Source organism: Carcharhinus amblyrhynchos, chromosome 22 (genome assembly GCF_965287045.1).
Source record: "Carcharhinus amblyrhynchos chromosome 22, sCarAmb.v2.hapA, whole genome shotgun sequence".
Classification (NCBI taxonomy): domain Eukaryota; kingdom Metazoa; phylum Chordata; class Chondrichthyes; order Carcharhiniformes; family Carcharhinidae; genus Carcharhinus; species Carcharhinus amblyrhynchos.
Genome location: NC_137345.1, coordinates 9,038,408 through 9,061,148, shown reverse-complemented (window position 1 = coordinate 9,061,148; position 22,741 = coordinate 9,038,408). Strand labels below are relative to the sequence as shown.

The window sequence follows — 22,741 nt, the reverse complement described above, 5'->3', positions numbered from 1 at the left end:
GTCCGGATACATAGAAGAGCATTCTGAAAAGTAAGTGAACAAGGTTTTGATTTGATTTGATTTATTATTGTCACATGTATTAGTGTACAGTGAAAAATATTGTTTCTTGTGTGCTATACAGACAAAACATACCGTTTGTGGAGTGCATAGCATTTCCCTAAAGCCCTTTGGTGAAGGAAATCTACTTGTCCTCACCTGGTCTGGCCTACATGTGACTCCAGAACCACAGCAATGTGGTTGATTCGCAACTGCCCTCCAAGGGCAACTAGGGATGGGCAATAAATGCTGGCCAGCTAGCAATGCCCAAGTCCCATGAGTGAATTTCTAAAAAACATAGGAAAGGAGAGATTGCATAATGTAGTGTTACAGTCATAGCTAGGGTGTAGAGAAAGGTCAACTTAATGAAAGGTAGGTCCATTCAAAAGTCTGATAGCAGCAGGGAAGAAGCTGTTCTTGAGTTGGTTGATACAGACTTTGGTATCTTTTTCCCGACGGAAGAAGATGGAAGAGAGAAGGTCCGGGGTGCGTGGGGTCCTTGGTTATATTGGCTGCGTTCCCGAGGCAGCGGGAAGTGTAGACAGGGTCAATGGATGAGAGGTTGGTTTGTGTGATGGTCTCTGTTTTCTGCCTATAGGTGTAGCTGGTCCGGACATTAGTCATCAACCTGTGTTGACTGGTAAATTTGGGGTACGTGGGCATTCACCGAAAAGGGGTGAAGGTTTACATGGAGGATGGACCATCTGGAAGTGCCCCTGACTGTTCAAAGTATTCTCCCATAGTCTTTTTTTATTAAATGTGTTTCAGATTTGAAAGGGATGAATTTCCTATCACGAGAGAGACCCGAGGTAGGATTCCGAGCCCCCATCAGAGCTAGGAGAGGATGTGGGCTAGGGTTAAAAATAGCAAAGCTGGCCGTGTCTCAGTTTCTTGGCTGCCTCTTGCCTCTGGCCCATTTAATTGTGAGGTGTGTACTGAGGCCAATCCAGACAAGCCAGTTGGGATGTTTCTTGTTGGCCTCCATGTTCCCACAGGTGGTCAGAGGCCAGTTCAGGCCCCTCGAGACTGCCTCCTGGTGGCAGAATAAATTGGTTGGACTTAAACCTCGTGTTGTCAGACCTCTTACCGTGTTTATCCCAGTCCAACGCCGGCATCTCCACATCTGGTGGCAGGCCAGGGGGCTAGCATTCCAGGCAGGCTTATTGACCCTCCCTGCAAACCTGGATGTCGGAGCAGCTACAAGTCACCCTGTTGAGGGTTTCCCTCCACCCCAACCCCAAGGTGGTGAGCTGATTGCAATACCCATTTTTAGTTCATATTTAAACTTAGGTTGTGGTTAGCATTGTTGCCTCACAGCGCAAGTGACCCAGATTCAATTCCGGCCTTGGGTCACTGTGTGGAGTTTGCACGTTCTCCCTGTGTGTCTGTGTGGGTTTCCTCCGGGTGCTCCGGTCTGCTCCCACAGTCCAAAGATATGCAGATTGGATGAATTGGCCATACTAAATGGCCCTTGGTGTCCAAAGATGTGCAGGTTCTATTATATTCCTGCTTCTATTTTCTATATTTCTATAGCTCTTTGTACTAAAGGGATCAAGGCAAATGAGAGGGAAAGCAGAATCAGGATATTGAATTTGACAATCAGCCATGATCAAATGGAATGGTGGAGCAGGCTTGAAGGGCAGAATGGCTACTCCTACTTCTAGTTTCTATATTTCAGTAGGTTAGGTGGATTAACCAAGGGAAATGTGCAGGATTACGGGGATACGATGAGCGTGTGAGCCTGAGTAGGATGCTCTTTTGGAGTCTCTGCACAGACTTAGTGGGCCAAATGACACTAACTTTACTCTCTGAGCAATCAACTTAGTAAGATAGAGGGTTATAGGTAAGCCTAGTAATTTCTAAGGTAAGGACATGTTCGGCACAACTTTGTGGGCTGAAGGACCTGTATTGTGCTGTAGTTTTTCTATATTTCTATGTTCAATGTTTCTATGAATCGCAAAAGGTGCTAAACATTGTGCATCATCAGTGAACACATCCACTTCTGACCTTATGATGGAAGGAAGGTCATCGATGAGGCAGTTGAAGATGTTTGGACCTAGGACGCTATATGTCTCTGTACTTGCAGAAAACCTATTACATCTCTCATGTTCGGCCAAGGTTCACTGACAGAAAACATTACCTGTGGCTGGAACCTTCCAGCCCCTCCCACCAGTGGGATCTTCCAATCCCGCCGAGGTCAATGGACTTTTCAGATGTTCACAGGAAAATCCCAGCTGCTGTTTCTCCCTTAATGGAATGCTTAATGGTTCAGTGAACAAATGACAGTTTTGAAAAGTCTCCTTAGATTCTGCATCAATGGCTTTAATTCTGGTTAACTATTTTGTCACCAAACAGCATGAATCTTGAAGCTTGCAAATTAATGTTGTGCGCCTTGGAAATTTAAGCCTGAAATTCCTTCACCCTGCTGTAACCAGGCAAACCGGTCAGTGGGTAGAAGAATGTGCTATGTGTCTTAGGGAATGGTGCATTTTAATCTTTTAAAGAACAAGGTAAATGAATAACCAGCTACCTTCAGTAGGCACTTGCTCCCTTCCTCTCCCTTTGCTTCCCCCAACTCTTTAACATCTAGATAATTGTCAAAGAGATGTCTGAAATATTCCTGATTCCATTGAATTTGTTGTTCCAGGAAGTAGATTTTATTTTATTTTGTTTATTTATTAGTGTCACAAGAAGGCTTACAATAACACTGCAATGAAGTTACAGTGAAAATCCCCTAGTCACCACATTCTGGTGCCTGTTCAGGTACACTGAGGGAGAATTTTAACATGGCCAGTGCACCTAACCAGCACCTCTTGCGGACTGTGGGAGGAAACTGGAGCACCCAGAGGAAATCCACACAGACAAGGGGAGAATGTGCAAACTCTGCACAAATACTGACCCGAACTGGGAATTGAACCAGGGTTGTGGCGCTGTGAGGCCATAGTGCTAACCACTGTGCCACCGTGCCATCCATTCTGCCATTTCTTGGGGACGTACTAACCCTGATGTGTGACTGATGTATTGGAATTCACGTTGATTAGTATCATTTTAGTTTGCATTTAGAATTCTTTTTAGTGGGTAAATTTTATTTAGTTTATAATGTGGTGGGCCTTGTTTTTTGGGAGGAAGAATAATTTAAAACAACTGTACAACAGTCGCGCACGAAGCTATTTGTTGCTGTTGATGTTAGCTATTGGGCTAACAGTTGTATCTGTGCTGGATTGAGCAGAGCACTGTGTCTTGCCAAGTGCGAACTAACTGAGCTTTTTTATTTACCACCCAGGCTTCATCTTCACCAAGAGATGAGGGGCAGCAAGACCACAGTAAATTCACAATTGCATTAAGCAACTTGGAAAGAATGGATTTCAGTAAGAATTTGACTGAGGGTGAGTACAGACCGAGAAGGCGATGTGAATTTCAGATTTAACTATCGTGATCTGAAATAGTTCTCCATTGTGCTTTAGATGTACTTCAGAGTTGCAGCAAAGATCATACAAAAATAAATGGTCATAAATGCCAAATAAACGTGAAAATGGGAGAACATGGCACCCGTTTTTTTTCAGCAAGATTCCAGATGCAATCTGATGCAGAGTAGTACCCTGACTGCAGAGAGGGCAATGGCCTGATGAGATTATCACTAGACTATCAATCCAGAAACTGTTCCTGGGGACGTGCCGGCTTCGAATCCCACCACGGCAGGTGGTGGAATTTGAATTCAACAAAAAAATTAAGAATCTACTGATGACCATGAAACCATTATGGATTGTTGGAAAAACCCGTCTGGTTCACTAATGTCCTTTAGGGAGGCAAATCTGCCATCTTCACTTGGTCTGACCTACGTGTGACTCCAGAGCAATGTGGTTGACTCTCAATTGCCCTCCAAGGGCAATTAGGGATGGGCAATAAATGCTGGCCAGCCAGCGACGCACATGTCTCATGAATGAATAAAAAGAAAATGGGTGTGTGTCTCTCCCACCCTCCCCTCGCCTCTCTGCTCCGCCCCCAGGGCACTACCAGGGTCCCAGGCCCACATGATTCCATCCTGGGCTCACTAGTAATATCTAAATGAGAATTTAAATATTGAAACCAGCCTAACGCCATTTCCAGGGTGAGGCTGATTGCGCTGGTAACCTAGTGTCGGTAACGTCACAAGGTGAGAAACCAGGCGCAGACCTAGTTTTGCGCCTCTCTTATGATCTTACCAGCTCGTCACACTGATCGACCAGCCTGACGAGCCAGTAACACCTCCCCTCATCTGTCTTTCCCTCCCTATTGCTTAAGTCCTCTGTGCATCAAGAGACCAGGCCTCGAGTCCAACCGTTAGACCTCCACATGCTGTGGTTAGGATTATATTCATTGGAGTTTGGAAGAGTCAGAGGGGATCTCAAAGAAACTTATAAAATTCTAACTGGATTAGTCAGGGTGGATTTGGAAAGAACGTATCTGTTAGTAGGGTGAGTCCAGAACGAAGGATCACAGTTTGAGGCTAAGGAGTAAACTTTATTGAACCGAGAGTGAATCATAGAACCCTACAGTGCAGAAAGAGGCCCTTCAGCCCATCGAGTCTGCACCAAACACAATCTCACCCAGGCCCCACCCCCCTATCCCTACATATTTTACCCACTAATCCCTCTAAGTTATGCATCTCAGGACACTAAGGGGCAATTTTTTAGCATGGCCAATCAACCTAACCCGCACATCTTTGGACTGTCGGGGGAAACCAGGGTACCCGGAGGAAACCCACACAGACACGGGGAGAATGTGAAAACTCCACATAGACAGTGACCCAAGCCGGGAATCGAACCCAGGCCCCTGGAGCTGTGAAGCAGCAGTGCTAATCACTGTGCTACCATGATGTCTGCCAGTGGTGAAAGAACTTGGGGCCAATAGAGTGTGATTTTAAGAAGGATGGATGTAACCCGTGGGGTTCAAGGGTTCAAGGGATTGAGGGCTTAGGGGGAAGGGGCAGGATCATAGTATTGAATTTGATAATCAGCCATGATGGGCTGCCTCACAGTGCCAGAGACCCAGGTTCAATTCCGGCCTTGGGTGGCTGTGGTGGAATTTGTATGTTCTCTTTGCGGGAACTCATTAGATCATAAAATCCTTACAGTGCAGAAGAAGGCCATTCAGCCCATCAAGTCTGCATTCACTCTCTGAAAGCGTGTCTCCCCCCCGCAGGCCTTCCCTCACCTTATCCCCAAGGATTTGAACTTGCTATTGAAGAGGGTGGAAGACCCATCTAATGTCCCAAGCATTTTAACTTTTGAGGGGGGAAGAGAGGGAGATGAAAAGAGAGTGTGATAAATGCACACATTCTCATAAGCATTCATCTGAGGCAGAATCATGTAGTGTAACAGCAATGCATGCAATCGCCTCCTGCCTGACTTCCTTTATTGTTTAATCTGTAATTTGATCATCACTGATATTTGTACAGGTTATTGTAATTGTAATTAAAACACAGGCACTGTCATTGATTTTGAAGTGGGTTAATACTCTTGTTCGGATTCCAGCTGGCAGCAGTAACACATTCACATGCTATATCACATTGTGTAGATTCAATCCACCTGTTTTGGATGAATGGAAGTGATGGTCCATTACTATAGCAATAACAGCCGTTGGACATTTTAACATCCCCATTATAATAACCGGTAATTGTGCTAAGATGCCGATAGACAGGCCTGTGTGAGCCACGCACAGTTATTTCTAAGTTAATGAAAAACTTGCCACAGCCTGGTCATTTAAGACAAAAATTGGCTTGATTGTGGTCACTTTCCTCTACTTCCGAGTTAAAGTTTCTGGGTTCAATTCCCACTCCATATTGTTTTCATTGGAGCAGCGAAGACTGAGGGGGCAAACTGATCAAAGTGTACAAGATTGAGGGAGACGGACAGAGTGGATAAGGAGCAGTTAATCCCCTTAGTGAAGAGTCAGTCACGAGGAGACATAGATTCAAGGTGAAGGGTGGGAGATTTGTGGGGGGGTGTGAGGAAAAACTTTTTTACCCAGAGGGCAGTGATGGTTTGGAATGTGCTGCTTGGGAGGAGGTGGTGTGGAGGCAGGTTGCCTCACATTCTTTTAAAATGTACCTGAGTAAGCACTTGGCACGACATAACATTCAAGGCTATGGGCCAAGTGCTGGTAAATGGGATCAGCTGAGAATTCAGGTGTTTCTCACGTGTCGGTACAGACTGAAGGGCTGAAGGGCCTCTTCTGCACTTACTCTATCATTCATATAAAATGCCCTCTCAGATGGACATTAATAAAGTCATCATACTATTTTGAAATAGAATAGGGGCTTTACCTCCGGTATCAACATTGCAAAAATAGGTTGTCTAACCAATATTCTGTTTAATTATCTGTAAGTTGGTGGTCATTAGCTGGCGATTCACTTGAGCTCCTTATACATAGACTCCTGCACTTTAAATAATGATTCTTTTTTTCAACCATAAGATATTGGAGCAGAATTAGGCCATTTGGCCCATCGTGTCTGCTGAACCATTCAATCATGGTTGACATGTTCCTCAACCTCATTCTCCCACCTTTTCCCTTTATCCTTGTAAGTTTTGATTCCTTATTAGTTAAGATACTGTCTATCTCTGTCTTAAATACACTCAATGACTGGCCTCCATAGCCTTCTGTGGCAATGAGTTCCATCGATGCACCACCCCCTGGCTGAAGAAATTCCTCCACACCTTGGCCCTCCGCTGAGGGGACACAGGTCTGCAAAGTCCATGTCTGTAAATAAATATACAAAAGCGCGTAATGGCATAGAACAGTGGTCACATTGATGTTTGTGGGAGCTTGCTTTTTGCAGGTTGCCTGTAAGGCATTGTTAGATGGCTGGTGAGCATAAAAGAAATGAAAGATTTGCATTAATAGATTGATTTTATGATCAATAGACTTCTCAAAGAGCTTTGTAATCACTGAGTCCTATTTCTTTACATTTGTGTGCACAAAATACTGGTTTGAAATGGGCTGAACAGATTAATGGGTAGCTGCTTGATAATTTCTCTCTGTTCCCTCGCAACCTATTCTTCTTTCATATTTGGCCATTTTCTGTCGCTGATTGTGCCAAAGGCATGTGAACACTGGTAGGTGCGGCTTCTTCAGGGCAATTATTTCAAGAATGTCATGAGTTTAGCTCCAGGGTATTGTTTGCGTATGACGGGTATGCTGTTTGGGTTTCATGTCTGTGCCTCCATTGAGTTATCATTTTTCTGTCCACCATTGGGAGGTTCTTCTGACCTCACCTGTGCTGATCTTTCTTGTAACCTTCTGTCCAGTTTCCCCTCCTGCTTCACCTCTAATTCCACCCCCTTTAAACCTCAAAATCTATTTGTCGATTGCGCTTGCGAAAGTAACAGAGCGAGGAAGCTACTTGAGTTGTCCTGCTATCTCTCTCTCTCTCGTGTTCCTGCCACCACCTTCCCTTGCTCACCCCCATCCCACCCTGCACCCCACTCAACTGCCGTAGCGTGCTTCAGTCATCAGCTGGTCTCGCTTGCTCCCTGCATGGATTACTGTCTGTGTTTGTGCACACATTGTCTAAGTCTTGGTCACCAGGCGCTGTACAAGGCTTTTTTAAAAGAAACTTTTGATAGTTTAAAAATCTACTGATAAGCATGAAACGATAGGGTGGCATGGGGGGGGCGGGTGGCACGGTGGTGTGGCACGGTAGTTAGCACTGCTGCCTCACAGCGCTAGGAACTCGGGTTCAATTCCAGCCTCAGGTGATTGTGTGTGGAGTTTACACATTCTCCCCATGTCTGCATGGGTTTCCTTCGAGTGCTCCAATTTTCTTCCACACTCCAAAGATTTTGTCCTAGAGTATTCAGCAAGCAAGGTGGTTGGCAGTGCCCGCATTGGCTGGAGGTTTGGGTTCCTGCAGGGCCAGAGGCTGATGGGATGGAGAAAGAAAGTGTGACTTTGGAAGGGTCCGATGCGACTGGATATTGCAAAACCAGATTTACCGCAGGGCGGTTGGCTTGAATGTTGTCTATTATAGTGAGGTCTTCATAGTACCAAGATCATCCTTTTCTTATTTTAGCAACTGCAAGAAATTAAACAACACTGAATATCAACCCTCCCACCAAACCATGAAAAATGCCATTGACATTGGTGGGACTGGAAGATTTTACCAGAATCATAGAATCTGTACAGTGCCAAAGAAGGTTATTCGGCCCATCGAGTCTGCACCAATAACATTCCCCATCCAGGCCTTATCCCCTTAACCGCATGTATTTGCATTGCCAATCCCTCTGACACCAAGGGGCAATTTAGCATGGCCAATCCACCTAAGCCGCATATCTTTGGAGTGTGGGAGGGAACTGGAGCACTCGGAGGAAACCCACGCAAACACGGGGAGAATGTGCAAACTCAACACCCAGTCACCCGAGGCCGGAATGGAACCCGGGTCCCTAGCGCTGTGCGGCAGCAGTGCTAACCACTGTACCACCCTCCCCATGCTGCCCTATAGTTTCATGGTCAGCCATAGAATTTTAATCCCAGATTTTCTTTTTATATAGTGAATTCAAATTCCACCATCCATCATAGTGGGATTTGAACCTGGTTTCCCAGGATATTAGAGGAGTTTCTGAATTAATAGTCTAGCAATAATACTACTAGACTATTGCTTTCCTATGCCCAGTGACTAATGGCCTCCAAAGCCAGAATACACCGCGGGAGGGTTGGAAATTCCAATTCATAGACACCAAATGGCAGCTTCTGATTAAGTATTGGACAGGTCCCTGTGCGGTGAATGAGATCCACATTGTGCAATATCCCTCGGGAATGCCTATGAGTTTCATAATAAGAACATCAGAACATAAGAAATAGGAGCAGGAGTAGGCCATCTAGCCCTTCGAGCCTGCCCTGCCATTCAATAAGATCATGGCTGATCTGTCGTGGCTCAGTTCCACTTTCCCGCCCTCTCCCCATAACCCTTAATCCCCTCTCTTATCAAAAACCCATCAACCCGCGTCTTAAAAATATTTAGCGAGGCAGCCTCCACCACTCCAACGGGCAGAGAATTCCAGAGATTCACCACCCTTTGAGTGAAGAAGTTCCTCCTCAACTCCATTCTAAACCGCCCCCCTTTTATCTTGAGGCTGTGCCCCCTAGTCCTACTGTCTTTTTTGAGTGGGAAGAGTCTCTCCACCTCTATCCTATCCATCCCATTCATCATCTTATACGTCTCAATGAGATCGCCCCTCATTCTTCTAAACTCTAACGAGTACAAGCCCAGTTTATTCAGCCTCTCCTCATAGCTCAACCCCCTCAACCGGTATCAGCCTAGTAAACCTCCTCTGCACTCCCTCCAAGGCCAAAATATCTTTGCGCAGGTGCGGCGCCCAAAACTGCACACAGTACTCCAGCTGCGGCCTCACCAATGCCCTATACAGCTGCAGCAAGACCTCCCTACTTTTATATTCAATCCCCCTTGCTATGAAGGCCAGCATCCCATTCGCCTTCCTGACCACCTGCTGCACCTGCAAGCTGGGTTTTGCGGTTTGCTACTGCCCCTGGCACTGCCATTTTTTGCAACTGAGGGATGGTGATTTCCAAATGGGATCACTTGTTGCTTGCTCAAACGATTCAATAATAACCGGTGGGGGGGTCAACCTCTTAAGTGTGTCCGGTAAATGAGACACAAGTCATCTGATCTAGAGGGACTTCTGCTTGAAATATTGCCAACTTAATAAACAATACTCTGATAAATCTCTGTGCACGCATCCTGGTTCTAGTCCTTGACAACATAACATGGGCCAGGAAGCCTGCTGTCAAATGAATTCATTTGAAGCACTCAGAGAGAGCTGAAGCTTCCAGGTTCTTTAAGAAGCATAACCTATAATGAATCCTGGCCTTCCTCCAACACCCCCTCCTTTAAACCAGTCAGACATTTGAAGCATCTACTTGTCGCCTTCATCCCTTGTCCCCTCCCCTGCCCGCTTGTCTAAGGGATGTCGGGACTGTCGGAGAGCCTAGATCGGCACGCGTTGTATCCGATTCTCCCAAGTTCCTTTTCCTAACCGTTTGTCCCTCTTGCCTCCCTGCAGTCATGCCAAATATCGAGAAGTTGCTGTCCAACGATTGGAAAGAGAAGCTCCTGGAAAAATGTTCACTCAGCAGCAAAGATATCAAAGGTACGGCCCGTGGGATCAGCTTTGCAGTGGCAGTAAGCCCCCTGCACTAGCTGGCGTGAATGTTTTCCATGGTGGAACTGTTAAAACTCTGCCGGGAGCTGTCCCACCAGCTGCTCCCAGCTCCTCTGGCTGGTTGCGCAAGGTGATTGCACCGGAGAAAGAATGGTTTGTATGCCTCTGGCATGAGAAAGAGGGAATGGGAAAGACGGAATTGTTGTGCAGCTGTCAGACTGGAATAGTCTGAGATATGTTTCTAATTTAAAAAAGGGATAAGCGGATTTGGGGAACAGGCGGGGGGTGGGGGGTTGGATCTGAGACCAGGGAGAGTATGATCTGATTGAATGGCAGAGCAGGCTTGAAGGGCTGGATTTGCCCACCTCTCCTCATTCCTATGTTCCTATGACAGTAAATACAAACAATAAAAGCAATGGTTACTGGGACTGCACAGCGGTCAACCAACAACTTAGAGGTTAATGTTATTGTGTGAAAAACAGAGCTCCATCAGGAAAGTGTCTGCTATCTTATTCTATAATCAAGCTAATGAGGGTCAGTTAATGGCCCAGAAATTTCCTTGCAAAGCCTCCTAATGATGGGCAGCACAGCAAAGGGTCATTTGGATCAACCCATCAGCATAAAGGCAATACTGCGGATGCTGGAATGTGAACCAAAAACAGAAAAAAAAACTGGAGAAACTCAGCCGGTCTGACAACATCTGTGGAAAGGAACAAGCCTGCAGCTCTTACAAAGGGTCGACCAGACTCAAAACATTAACACAAAGGCAAAATATTGCAGATAAAAGCAAATTACTTCAGATGCCAGAGAAAATATTGGAAAACCCCAACAGGTCTGGCAGCATTAGTAAGGAGAGAAAAGAGCTTACTCTCTGATTTCAGTTTCTCTGCCGTTTGGCCATTCGCACCTTCCACTCTCTCCGCAGGCTGCCATCAGCAGCCGTTCCCCTTGTTTCTGTGGCTGTGACTCATCTTTCATCCCCTGCCCCTGCGGTAGAAATATCTCTCACTTTCTAATGCCTTTTAGCTTTGGCAAAGGGTCATCTGGACTCGAAACGTCAGCTCTTTTCTCTCCTTACAGATGCTGCCAGACCAGCTGAAATACTGCAGGTGCTGGAATCTGAAACAAATAGAAAAAGTTGGAGTAGCTCAGCAGGTCTGACAGCATCTGTGGAAAGGGAATGCAGCCAACAGCTCTGACAAAGGGTCATCCAGACTCGAAATGTCAGCTCTGTTCTCTCACCGCAGATGCTGTTGGACCCGCTGAGATTTTTTATTTTTAGCCAATTTGATCTTATGAAGCATGGTCAAGGTATTAAAATCTGGTTGTGTGCAAGCCATGACTTATCAATTGATTTCAATGCAAGGATTGCATGATTAAGCAACTAAAATGACTTGGCCTGTTAATCTGGAATTTACACTGCAGATTTTCTGTAATAGAACACTAAAACTGAAAATAATTAAGTTTATCAGCAGTACTCCATGAGGTAGATGGGAGCATCGTATAATTCCAGTATAGAGTCTATAATAGAACGTCCTCCAAAAGTCTCTCAGGTCTATTGGACCTTGTAAGAAATGCACTCCGAAGATGGCATGACTCTTGATTCAGTCTTCTATTCTATCCATTAGCAATTTTATAATGCTCTTCTGCCTCTATCTAACTTACTCAGTTAATGGTAGGGCATTGGGGAGAGTTACAGAACAAAGAAGGGAACATGTTCGTAGCTCCTTGGAAGTGGAGTCACAGGTGGACAGAGTGGTGAAGGCATGCTTGGTTTCATCGGTCAAAACATTGAATACAGGAGTTGGAATGTCTTGTTGAAGTTGTGCAAGACATTGGTAAGGCCACACTTGGAATACTTGTAATTCTGATCATCTCATTATAAAAAGGATATTATTAAACTAGAAAGAATGCAGGAAAGATTTACTAGGATGCTACCAGGACTTGATAGATTGATTTATAAGGAGAGGTTAGATAGATGGGACTTTTTTTCCCTCTGGAGCGTAGGAGGCTGAAGGGTGATCTTATAAAGGTCTATAAAATAATAAGGGGCATAGATCAGTCATTATCTTTTCCCAAAGGTAGAGGAATCTAAAACTAGAGGGCATAGGTTTAAGGTGAGAGGGGAGAGATACAGAAGTGTCCAGAGGGGCAGTTTTTTCACACAGAGGGTGGTGAGTGTCTGCAACAAGCTGCCAGAGGTTGTAATAGAGGCAGGTACAATTTTGTCTTTTAAAAAGCATTTGGATAGTTGTATGGGTACGATAGGTATAGAGGGATATGGGCCAAATGCAGGCAATTGGGATTAGCTTAGGGGTTTTAAAAAGAAGGGCGGCATGGATAAGTTAGGTTGAAGGGCCTGTTTCCATGCTGTAAACCTCTATGACTCCTTGCGATGTGCTGGAGATTAATCTTTTCTTTCCTGGGGTACTCCAGGACATTCCAAAAGAACAAAGAAAATTACTGTGCCACGCTGTCCAATTGAACTAAAACCCCCTACCCTTCTGGGAACCATATCCCTCTATTCCCATCCTAATCATGTATTTGTCAAGACTTCCCCTTAAACGTCACACTCACATCTGCTTCCACTACCTCCCCTGGCAGCGAGTTCCAGGCATCCACCATCCTTTGTGTAAAAAAACTTTGCCTCCACATCTTCTTTAAACCTTGTCCCTCACACCTTAAACATATGCTCCCTAGTAATTAACTCTTCCATGCTGGGAAAAAGCTTCTGACTATTCACTCTGTCCATGCCCCTCATAATCTTGTAAACTTCTGTCAGGTCGCTCCTCAACCTCTTGTTTCAGTGAGAACAAATCAAGTTTCTCCAACCTCTCCTCATAGCTAAGACCCTCCATATCAGGCAACATCCTGGTAAATCTTTTCTGTACCCTCTCCAAAGCTTCCATATCCTTCTGGTAGTGTGGTGACCAGAATTGAACACTATATTCCAAGTGTGGCCTATCTAATGTTCTATAAATAAGAACATAAAAACATAAGAAATAGGAGCAGGAGTAGGCCATCTAGCCCTTCGAGCCTGCCCCGCCATTCAATAAGATCATGGCTGATCTGTCGTGGCTCAGTTCCACTTTCCCGCCCTCTCCCCATAACCCTTAATCCCCTCGCTTATCAAAAACCCATCAACCCGCGTCTTAAAAATATTTAGCGAGGCAGCCTCCACCACTTCAACGGGCAGAGAGTTCCAGACATTCACCACCCTTTGAGTGAAGAAGTTCCTCCTCATCTCCGTTCTAAACCGCCCCCCTTTTATCTTGAGGCTGTGCCCTCTAGTCCTACTGTCCTTTCTGAGCAGGAAGAGTCTCTCCACCTCTATCCTATCCATCCCATTCATCATCTTATATAAAGCTGCAATATGACTTGCCAATCTTTAAACTCGCTGCCCCAGCCGATGAAGGCAAGTATGCCGCATGCCTTCTTGACTACTTTTTCCATCTGCGTTGACATTTTCAGTGACCTGTGTACCTGTACTCCCAGATCCCTCTGCTGATCAATACTCTTAAAGGTTCTGCCATTTACTATATACTTCCTATCAATATTAGACCTTCCAAAATGCATTACCTCACATTTGTCCGGACTAAACTCCATCTGCCATCTGTCCGCCCAAGCCTCCAACTGATTATATCCTGCTGATGGTCCTCATCACTACCCACAAATCTACCAACCTTTGTGTCTTTGCAAACTTACAAATCAATTACATTTTCCTCCAAATCATGTTACAAACAGCAAAAATCCCTGGAAGGTAAACAACCCTAACTCTAAGTGTCTTGGAAACATCAGTAGTGTCAAAATGACTTTGAAAGGGCGACTGTGTGTTTTTTTTTCAGTAATTCAGTGTTTTTTTTTCCTTTTTGTTGGGCCAGGGACTGCAGAGAGCCTGGCAGAGAAGGAACTGCAGCTGTTGGTGATGATAAACCAGCTGTCCAGTCTGCGGGAGCAGTTGCTGACGGCTCACGCAGAGCAGAAGAACATGGCAGCCATGTTGTTTGAGAAACAGCAGCAGCAGATGGAATTGGCCCGACAGCAACAGGATCAGGTAGGTGGCGGTGGCGGGTGTGCGGCGGGTGGAGGGGACAAAGAACAAGGCAGAGATTCAAGAACAGTGCGGCCTCAATAAAAGCCAGAGGTTGCACAGGCATTATCCGCAATCTTACAGTGAATATCTTTGGAAGAACTTTTTGTGAGGTAGCAAGAGAAAGAACAAGGAAGGAGGGTTACAGTGTAATAGGAAAACAAACTTGTATTTACACGGTATCTTGACATGTCTGTGTGAAATATCCCAAAGAAACACAAAATCAATTATCTCTTTGAAGTGTGAGTGATTTTTAAGGTCATAGAATCACAGAACCCCCACAGTACAGAAGGAGGCCATTTGGACCATCGAGTCTCTACCGGCCATATCCCACTCAGTCCCTACTTCCGTAACCCCACACGTTTACCCTGCTAATCTCCCTGACATTAGGGTCAATTTAGCACGGCCAGTCAACCTAACCCGCACATCTTTGGACTGTGGGAAGAAACTGGAGCACGTGGAGGAAACCCACGTAGACACCGGGAGAATGCACAGGCCATAGCCGGGAATTGAACCCAGGTCCCTGGCACTGTGAGGCAGCAGTGCTAACCACCATGCCACCCTCTTTCTTTTTGGGGATGGTCATTGCCTGGCATGTATATGACACAAATGTTACTTGCTACTTGTTAACTCAAGTTTGGATGTTGCCCAGGTCTTGCTGCATTGAACATGGGCTGCTTCAGTATCTGAGGAGTGGCAAATGGTGCTGAACATTGTGTAAAAATCAGCCAACATCTCCACCTTTATGTTGGAGGGAAGGTTTGATTTGATTTATTATTAGGAGAAGCTGTTCTTGAGTCGGTTGATACATGATCTCAGACTTTTATATCTTTTTCCTGATGGAAGAAGGTGGAAGAGAGAATGTCCACAGTGCATCGGATCCTTAATCATGCTGGCTGCTTTTCTGAGGTTGCAGGAAGTGTTGACAGAGTCAATGAGTGGGAGGCTGATTTACGTGATGGATTGAGCTACATTCACAACCTTTTGTAGTTTCTTGCGGTTTTGAGCAGCGTAGAGGCCATACCAAGCTGTGGTACAGCCAGAAAGAATTGATGAAGCAGCTGAAGATGGTGAGGGTTAGGACACTACCCTGAGGAACTCTTGAGATGATGTCCTGGAGCTAAGATGTTTGACCTCCAACCACCACAACCATCTTCCTTTCTCTCCTGCCCCTATGTGGTTTTCAAATTAAAACTTCTCCCTCATCGCCCCATTCAACAAAATAAGTTGACCAGGTCACTGTTTGAAGTCCAGTGTGGACACCTTCTTCTCTTTCCTATGCGGAAGACAATCCACTCTGCTCCTGACCTCCCTGTGGTGAAATACAGTCACAAACCGAGGAGCTCTTACTCTGGGACAAAGCCACCTTGCGAGGCCATTTCAGGGGGCAGTAAGAGTCAACCACATTGCTGTGGCTCTGAAGTCGCACGTAGGCCAGACGAGGGAAGGATGGCAAATTTCCTTCCCTAAAAGACATTAGTGAACCAGATGGGTTTTTTTTAAAGACTATTGACAATGGTTTCATAGTTGCCATTCCTGAGATGAGCTTTATATTCCAAATTTTATTAATTGAATTCAACTTCCACCAGTTGCCGTGGTGGGATTTTAACCCAAGTCCCTTGAGCCTCTGGATTACTCATCCCATGATACGACTACTAATCCACTGACTGCCTTGTTGGATGGATTAAATCTCATCCCATTAGGTTCCACTGGATTGAATTCCCTAACGCAACAGTCGAATATCATTAGTACAAATGCAAAATATAGTAAATCTACAATATCAAAGTCAACAAATGATGGAAATGCTTAATCAGGAACCAACTACGAAGAGAGAAAGAGTTCCATTAACATTCTTTTTTGCCTTTCACCATTATCCCTTTATTTAATCATTCCCGTCTTCCATCCCATCACAGACCTTCCTGTTTGTTCTTCCCATCACCATCCCAAAAAACCTTCTGTACTTGCTTAAAACCTATTACTACTTCCCGATTTGATGAAAGATCTCAAGCCTGAAAAGCTTAACTTGGTTTCCGTCTCGACAGACACTGCCTGAGCTGCTGAATTCCCTTAGCATTTTCTGTTTGTGCATCAAATATCATTGTCCCCACCCCCATTAGCAGCTCAAGAATTATAAGCTTTTCACACAAACATTTCTTTTAGATTTGACAAGATATTATTTGAAGCTTGTTTTGTTGGTATCACATTTTTCACTCCCTCCATAATGACCCAATGTTGTTGTGAACACTTGTGTGTGAATCTCTTTTATTTTTATTAGTAGAGTCAGAGAGGTTTACAGCATGGAAACAGGCCCTTCGTCCCAACTTGTCCGTGCCACCGCTTTTTTTAATCCCTGAAGTAGTCCCAATTGCCCGTATTTGGCCTATGTCCCTCTATACCCATCTTACACATGTAACTGTCTAAATGCTTCTTAAAAGACAAAATTGTACCTGCCTCTATTATCACTTCTGGCAGCTTATTCCAGACACTCACCATCCTCTGAAAAAGTTGCCCCTCTTGGTCCTTTTGTATCTCTCCCCTCTCACCTTAAAACTATGCCCCCTAGTTTTAGACACCCCTAGTTTTGGGAAAAGATGCTGACTATCTAGCTCATCTTTGCTCCTCTTTGTTTTGTAGACCTCTATAAGATCACCCCTCAGCCTTCTGTGCTCCAAGAAAAAAGTTCCAGTCTATCCAGCCTTTCCTTGTAACTCAAACGATCGAATCCCAGTAGCATCCTAGTAAATCTTTTCTGCACTCTTTCTAATTTATTAATATCCTTTCTATAATAGAGCATAGTATTCCAAGTGTAGCCTTACCAATGTCTTGTACAATTTCAACAAGATGTCCCAACTCCTGTATTCAGTTTTTTGACCAATGAAACCAAGCATGCCGAATGCCTTCTTCACACTTTGCCCACCTGTGCCTTCATTTTCAAGGAGCTATGAACCTGTATCCCTAGATCTCTTTATTCTGTAACTCTCCCCAGTGCCTTACCATTAACTAAGTCCTGCCCTGGTTCAATCTACCAAAATGCATCACCTCACATTTATCTAAATTAAACTGCATCTCCCATTTGCCAGCCCACTGGTCCAATTGACCAAGATAATATGTGTACTCTGGATCTCATTCCAAAATATCACTGTTGTAAAACATCTTAGTTGCACAAATTAAATTGAATTTACACACATAATTCATTCTGCTGCACTATTCTACTTTAAGTTTATTTATACTGCTAACCACTGCCATCTCCACCCAGTCTGGCCCACTTGTGACTCCAAACCCACAGCAATGTGTTTGTCTCTTAACTGCCCCTGCTGAACAAGCCACTCAGTTCAAGGGTAATTAGGGATGTGCAACAAATACTGGCCGTACCAACCCTCATGCTACGTCCCATGAAAGAATTTGGAAAAACTGTTATGCAGGAGAGTTGAGAGTCTCCGGTGTTCTGGCTAATATTCATCCATCAATCAACTTCAGTAAAATAGATTGTCTCATCATTGTATCATTGCTGTTTTTGAGGAGCTTGCTGTGCACAAATTGGCTACGTTACAACAGTGAGTATGCTTAAAAGAAGCACTTAGTTGGTTGTAAAGTGTCTTGGGATGTCCTGAGGTTGTGAAAGGCTTATAGAAATGTAAGCCTTAGTTTTTGTCATGAGGCAAATTTTACAATGAGTTCCTAATGTTATTATATGTTTGGCATACTTAAAGAGCTACTCTTGCATTGGGAAATAAGTGTTTAAGTTTATTATTAGTGTCACAAGTAGGCTTACATTAACACTGCAATGAAGTTACTGTGAAAATCCCCTAGTCGTAACACTCCAGCATCTGTTCGGGTACACTGAGGGAGAATTTAGCATGGCCAATGCAACTAACCCAACACATCTTTTGAACTGTGGGAGGAAACGGGAGCACCTGGAGGAAAACCATGCAGACATGGGGAGAATGTGCAAATTCCAAACATATAGTGACCCAAGCTGGGAGTGGAACTGAAGTCCCTGGGGTTGTGAAGCAGCAATGCTAACCACTGTATCACCCCCAAGGTTGCAAAGGCAGAGAGAGCAGTGGACCTTTTAACACTCGGCTTCCTCATACATAGTTCAATGCTGATTGAGAACCTAAAGTCACCCTAGCACCAATGGAAATCAAACTCATTGTTTCTTTCTGATATTTGACAGATAGCAAAGCAGCAGCAGCAACTCATCCAGCAACAGCACAAAATTAACCTCCTGCAACAGCAAATTCAGGTAAGAGATCCAACAGCTGATGTTTGAAAGAGAAAGATGGAGATGAACAGGAATTTCTTCTCTTCTGAGGGATTGTTAGACTTTAAAATTCCCTTCCCCAGTGAGTGGTGGAGGCTGGGTCATTGAATTTATTCGAGACTGAGTTAGGTTTTTCATGGATAAGGGAACTAAATCATAGAATCCTGCAGAAGTGAGTCTGCACTGGCCATAATCCCACACAGGCCCTATCCCCGTAACCCCATGCATTTACCCTAGCTAGTCCCTCTGACACTAAAGACCAACTTAGCATGGTCAATCCACCTAACCAGCACATCTTTTGGACTGTTGGAGGAAACCGGAGCACCCAGAGGAAACCGGAGCACCCAGAGGAAACCGGAGCACCCAGAGGAAACCCTCGCAGACACAGGAGAATGTGCAGACTCCGCACAGACGGTGACCCAAATTGGGAATCGAACCCCGGTCCCTGGCACTGTGAGGCTGCAGTGCTAACCATTATGCCACTGTGCCACCCAAAGCAAGTTATAGAATCATAGAAACCCTTCAGTGCAGAAAGAGGCCATTCATCGAGTCTGCACCGACAACAATCCTAACCAGGCCCTATCCACATATTTACCCCACTAATTCCTTTAACCTACACATCCCAGGACAATTTAGCATGACCAATGCACCTAACCTGCACAGCTTTGAAGTGCAGGAGGAAACCAGAGCACCTAGGGGAAACCCACGCAGACACAGGGAGAATGTGCAGACTCTGTACAGATAGTGACCCAAGCCGGGAACTGAACCCGGTTCCCTGGCTCTGTGAGACAGTAGTGCTAGCTACTGTGCCACCGTGCCACCCCAAGCTGTAACCAGAGTCCCAGTGAAAAACATGTTAACGTATGGCCCAAGTCTTTGAGGAGTGATTGTGAGTCAGAGCCTAGAAGAGGAAGCAAATCTTTGTTTGATTGTGATGAAACATTTTGTTCCGTTTGCCTCGGATGTGTGTCAAATTGAGTAACATTGAATTTTCTATAATGATTGCATTGTTTCCTTGGTTTAGCAAGTCAACCTGCCTTTCGTGATGATCCCAGCGTTTCCTCATAGTCCACAACCTCTTCCAGTCACAAGCGACTCCCAGCTGGGACTGCAAATGCAGCCAGGACTGTCCTGCAAGCCAAGTACGTTCCTTTCAATCTTGTGTGTTGATAATGAAAGCAAGACAATCTGCCTGGAGATTTGTCTCTAGTGAGAGATCTCATCTATAGTCTGTATGCAACAATCTGACCTTCAGTTACATCCTTTCATTTTATGATGATCACCTTGACTACAAGTTGTCCTATTCTAAAATTGGGCATGGGTTTTTTAAAAATTTATTTCATGGGACGTAGGTGTCACTGGCTGACCAGCATTTTTATATATGTATATATATATATATACCTGGAATTAAGAATCTACTGATGACCATGAACCATCGCTAATAGTCAGAAAAACTCATCTGGTTGACGAACGTTCTTTTAGGGAAGGAAATCTGCCATCCTTACCTGGTCTGGTCTACATGTGACTCCAGAGCCACAGCAATATGGTTAATTCTCAACTGCCCTCGGGCAACTAGGGATTAATGCTTCTGAAAAGTCAGGTTTCACTTAAAAAGCTTCCCTCTCTGCAAGAATAAAAATGTTTCTTGTGGCTCAGAATCTGGTTAATCAAGGATTTTGTTTTATACATTCGTGGGACGTGGGCGCCGCTGGCTGGCCAGCATTCATTGTCCATCCCTAGTTGCACTTGTGAAGGTGGTGGTGAGTTGCCTTCTTGACAACTGAATGGCTTGCTAGACCATTTCAGAGGGCAGTTGAGAGTCAACCACATTACTGTGGCTCTAGGGTCACATCTAGGCCAGATCAGGTAAGGATGGCAGATTTTCTTCCCTGAACATGAGTAAACTGGATGGGATTTTTTTCCCTGAAAATCAACAATAGCTTCATGGTCATCAGTAGATTTTTAATTCCAGATTTTTTTTTTATTGAATTCAAATTCCACCCTCTGCCATGGTGGGATTCAAATCCAGGTTCCCAGAAAATTAGCTGAGTTTCTAGATTAATAATCTAGCGATAATACCACTAGGCCATTGCCACCTCATGGCAGAAGCCATGAAACTTACTTGTTCCAGAAAAAGATATACATTGAAAGTCATTTTCTATAGGCCTCTACCATTGTGGAGGGAGCCATTAACAGATAATGCAGTCATTCAGAGTGGATCAAAGTGGGTTGTTTTGGGGGAGATCTTTGTGCCCCCATTTTTTTGGTTTGAAAACCGACAAAGACCCTCTCCTGAGCCGTGCCTAAAGTTTCCAATGGAAGATCGATTAGAGTATTTTTCTGGAGCCAGATGCAAATAATGTCACCTTCTGTAACAGAAACAGAAAATGCTGGAAAACCTCAGCAGGTCTGACAGCATCCATGGAGAGAGAACAGAGCCAACGTTTCGAGTCTGAATAACTCTTCACCAGAGCTGCCACCTTCTGTAAATGTGCCAACCGGAAAAATCCCAGGCTAATGTAGATTTTTTTAAAAGGCTGAAAATCACGGGCGTGATCTTGCCTGCTGTTCACGCCACACTCCCGCCGCAAGGAGGTTGGAGAATTTGGCGGCCGCCCAAATCTCTATTCACTGCAGTGGTATGGGAAAATCTCACCAGTGTACACGGTGATGAGATTCCAGCCCACATCTTTACCAATGCCAAAAGAAAGCAGTGATCTGCAGTGAGGGAGAATTTGGCAAGGACCCAACATAGTAAGGGGGTCTTATGCACGAGTCACTCTGCTACAGGTGGACTCCTTTTGTTAAATATTTTGACGCCTTCGTAGACAGCAAGACGATGTCTCCACATTTGGCACAACCATTCTGGCTTCAGCTGGAATACCGTGTATATTTCTGGTGATCACACAACAGTAAAGATACAGCCACACTGGGCTGGAGCTGGGGTAGCGCAGGGGAAAGTTTGGATGAGGTTGTTGCAGAACTGGAAAAATTTTGGCTGGTGGGAAATCTCTAGCTCAGAATAGGGGTGGCTGAGGAGGGATTTAATTCAAATGTACAGAATTAGAAGGGATTAAGACGGCACGGTGGTTGGCATTGCTGCCTCACAGCTCCAGGGATCAGGGTTCAATTCTGGCCTCGGGTGATTGTGTGGCGTGTGCGCGTTCTCCCTGTGTCTGCCTGGGTTTCATCCAGGTGTTTTTTGTTGCAGTTGGTGGCATGTTGCTCCTTCTCTCCACGCCAGCTATGACTATAACACTACATTCTGCACCCTCTCCTTTCCTTCTCTATCAACAGTATGCCTTGTTTGTATAGCATGCAAGAAACAATACTTTTTAGTGTATATCAATACATGTGATAAAATATTAAATCAATGAAAGCTGACCTATTAGAGGGGTTCTGGGGGGTAGTCATTGGCTCAACAAATCTTAACCTCACACTTTTGAAGGGGGAAAGCTTTGAAATGAAGAAAGAACAGTAACTTTACCAACTAGACAAGCTACAAATTGCTATCGGTAGTCTGGTGTCTCAATGTGGACAGTTTAGTTATGTAATGACTTTATATATTTGTGTTTTTTTTCTTTTTACCCCCTCCAGGTGATTATGGTCTGCAACTGATGCCCACTCCTTCAGCAGCTAGGAGGACTCCAGGCCCAAGCCCTGCCCATACACACGTGAGTCCAGTAGGTAATCCATGCTGCAACTGAAGTGGGATAACATGAAATTCTCCGGAGTTCAGAAGGATTGAAATTTTTATAAAATCTCCCTTGCACTAATACAGCAGCTTACATTCATATGCTTGAGAAAGTAAAGAGCAATGTGCATAAAGGGGAACCAGTAGATGTGGTGAACTTGGATTTCCAAAAGGCATTTAATAAGAGTGCCACATCAAAGATTGCTGCACAAATTAAGAGCTCAGTGCAAGGAGCAATATATAAGCACAGAGGATTGGTTAGTCAATGAGAAACTGAGTGCAGAGTAAATGGATCCTTTGCAGGGTGGCTGGCTGTAACTAGTGGGCACAGTAGGAAGTCTCACAACACAACTGATGAAGGGGCAGTGCTCTGAAAGCTCAGGATTCCAAATAAATCTGTTGGACTTTAACCTGGTGTTGTGAGACTTCTTACTGTGCCCACTGCAGTCCAACGCCAGCATCTCCAATTTGTAACTGGTAGAACAGGGATCAGTGCCAGG

The 22,741-nt window shown here is 44.7% G+C and overlaps 1 protein-coding gene across 2 annotated transcripts in view; it reads left to right on the top strand.

The window, feature by feature from the left end:
• The window catches only part of LOC145356867 (transcription factor SOX-13-like), a 192,370-nt gene that overhangs the window by 139,431 nt on the left and 30,198 nt on the right, over positions 1-22,741 (top strand). For both annotated transcript variants that reach the window (XM_080209827.1, XM_080209826.1), the window contains exons 3-8: positions 3,320-3,422; positions 10,095-10,181; positions 14,075-14,247; positions 18,461-18,529; positions 19,572-19,689; positions 22,145-22,221. In XM_080209827.1, the coding sequence (XP_080065953.1) occupies positions 3,320-3,422; positions 10,095-10,181; positions 14,075-14,247; positions 18,461-18,529; positions 19,572-19,689; positions 22,145-22,221 (627 nt within the window). The remainder of the gene's footprint in view (positions 1-3,319; positions 3,423-10,094; positions 10,182-14,074; positions 14,248-18,460; positions 18,530-19,571; positions 19,690-22,144; positions 22,222-22,741) is intronic.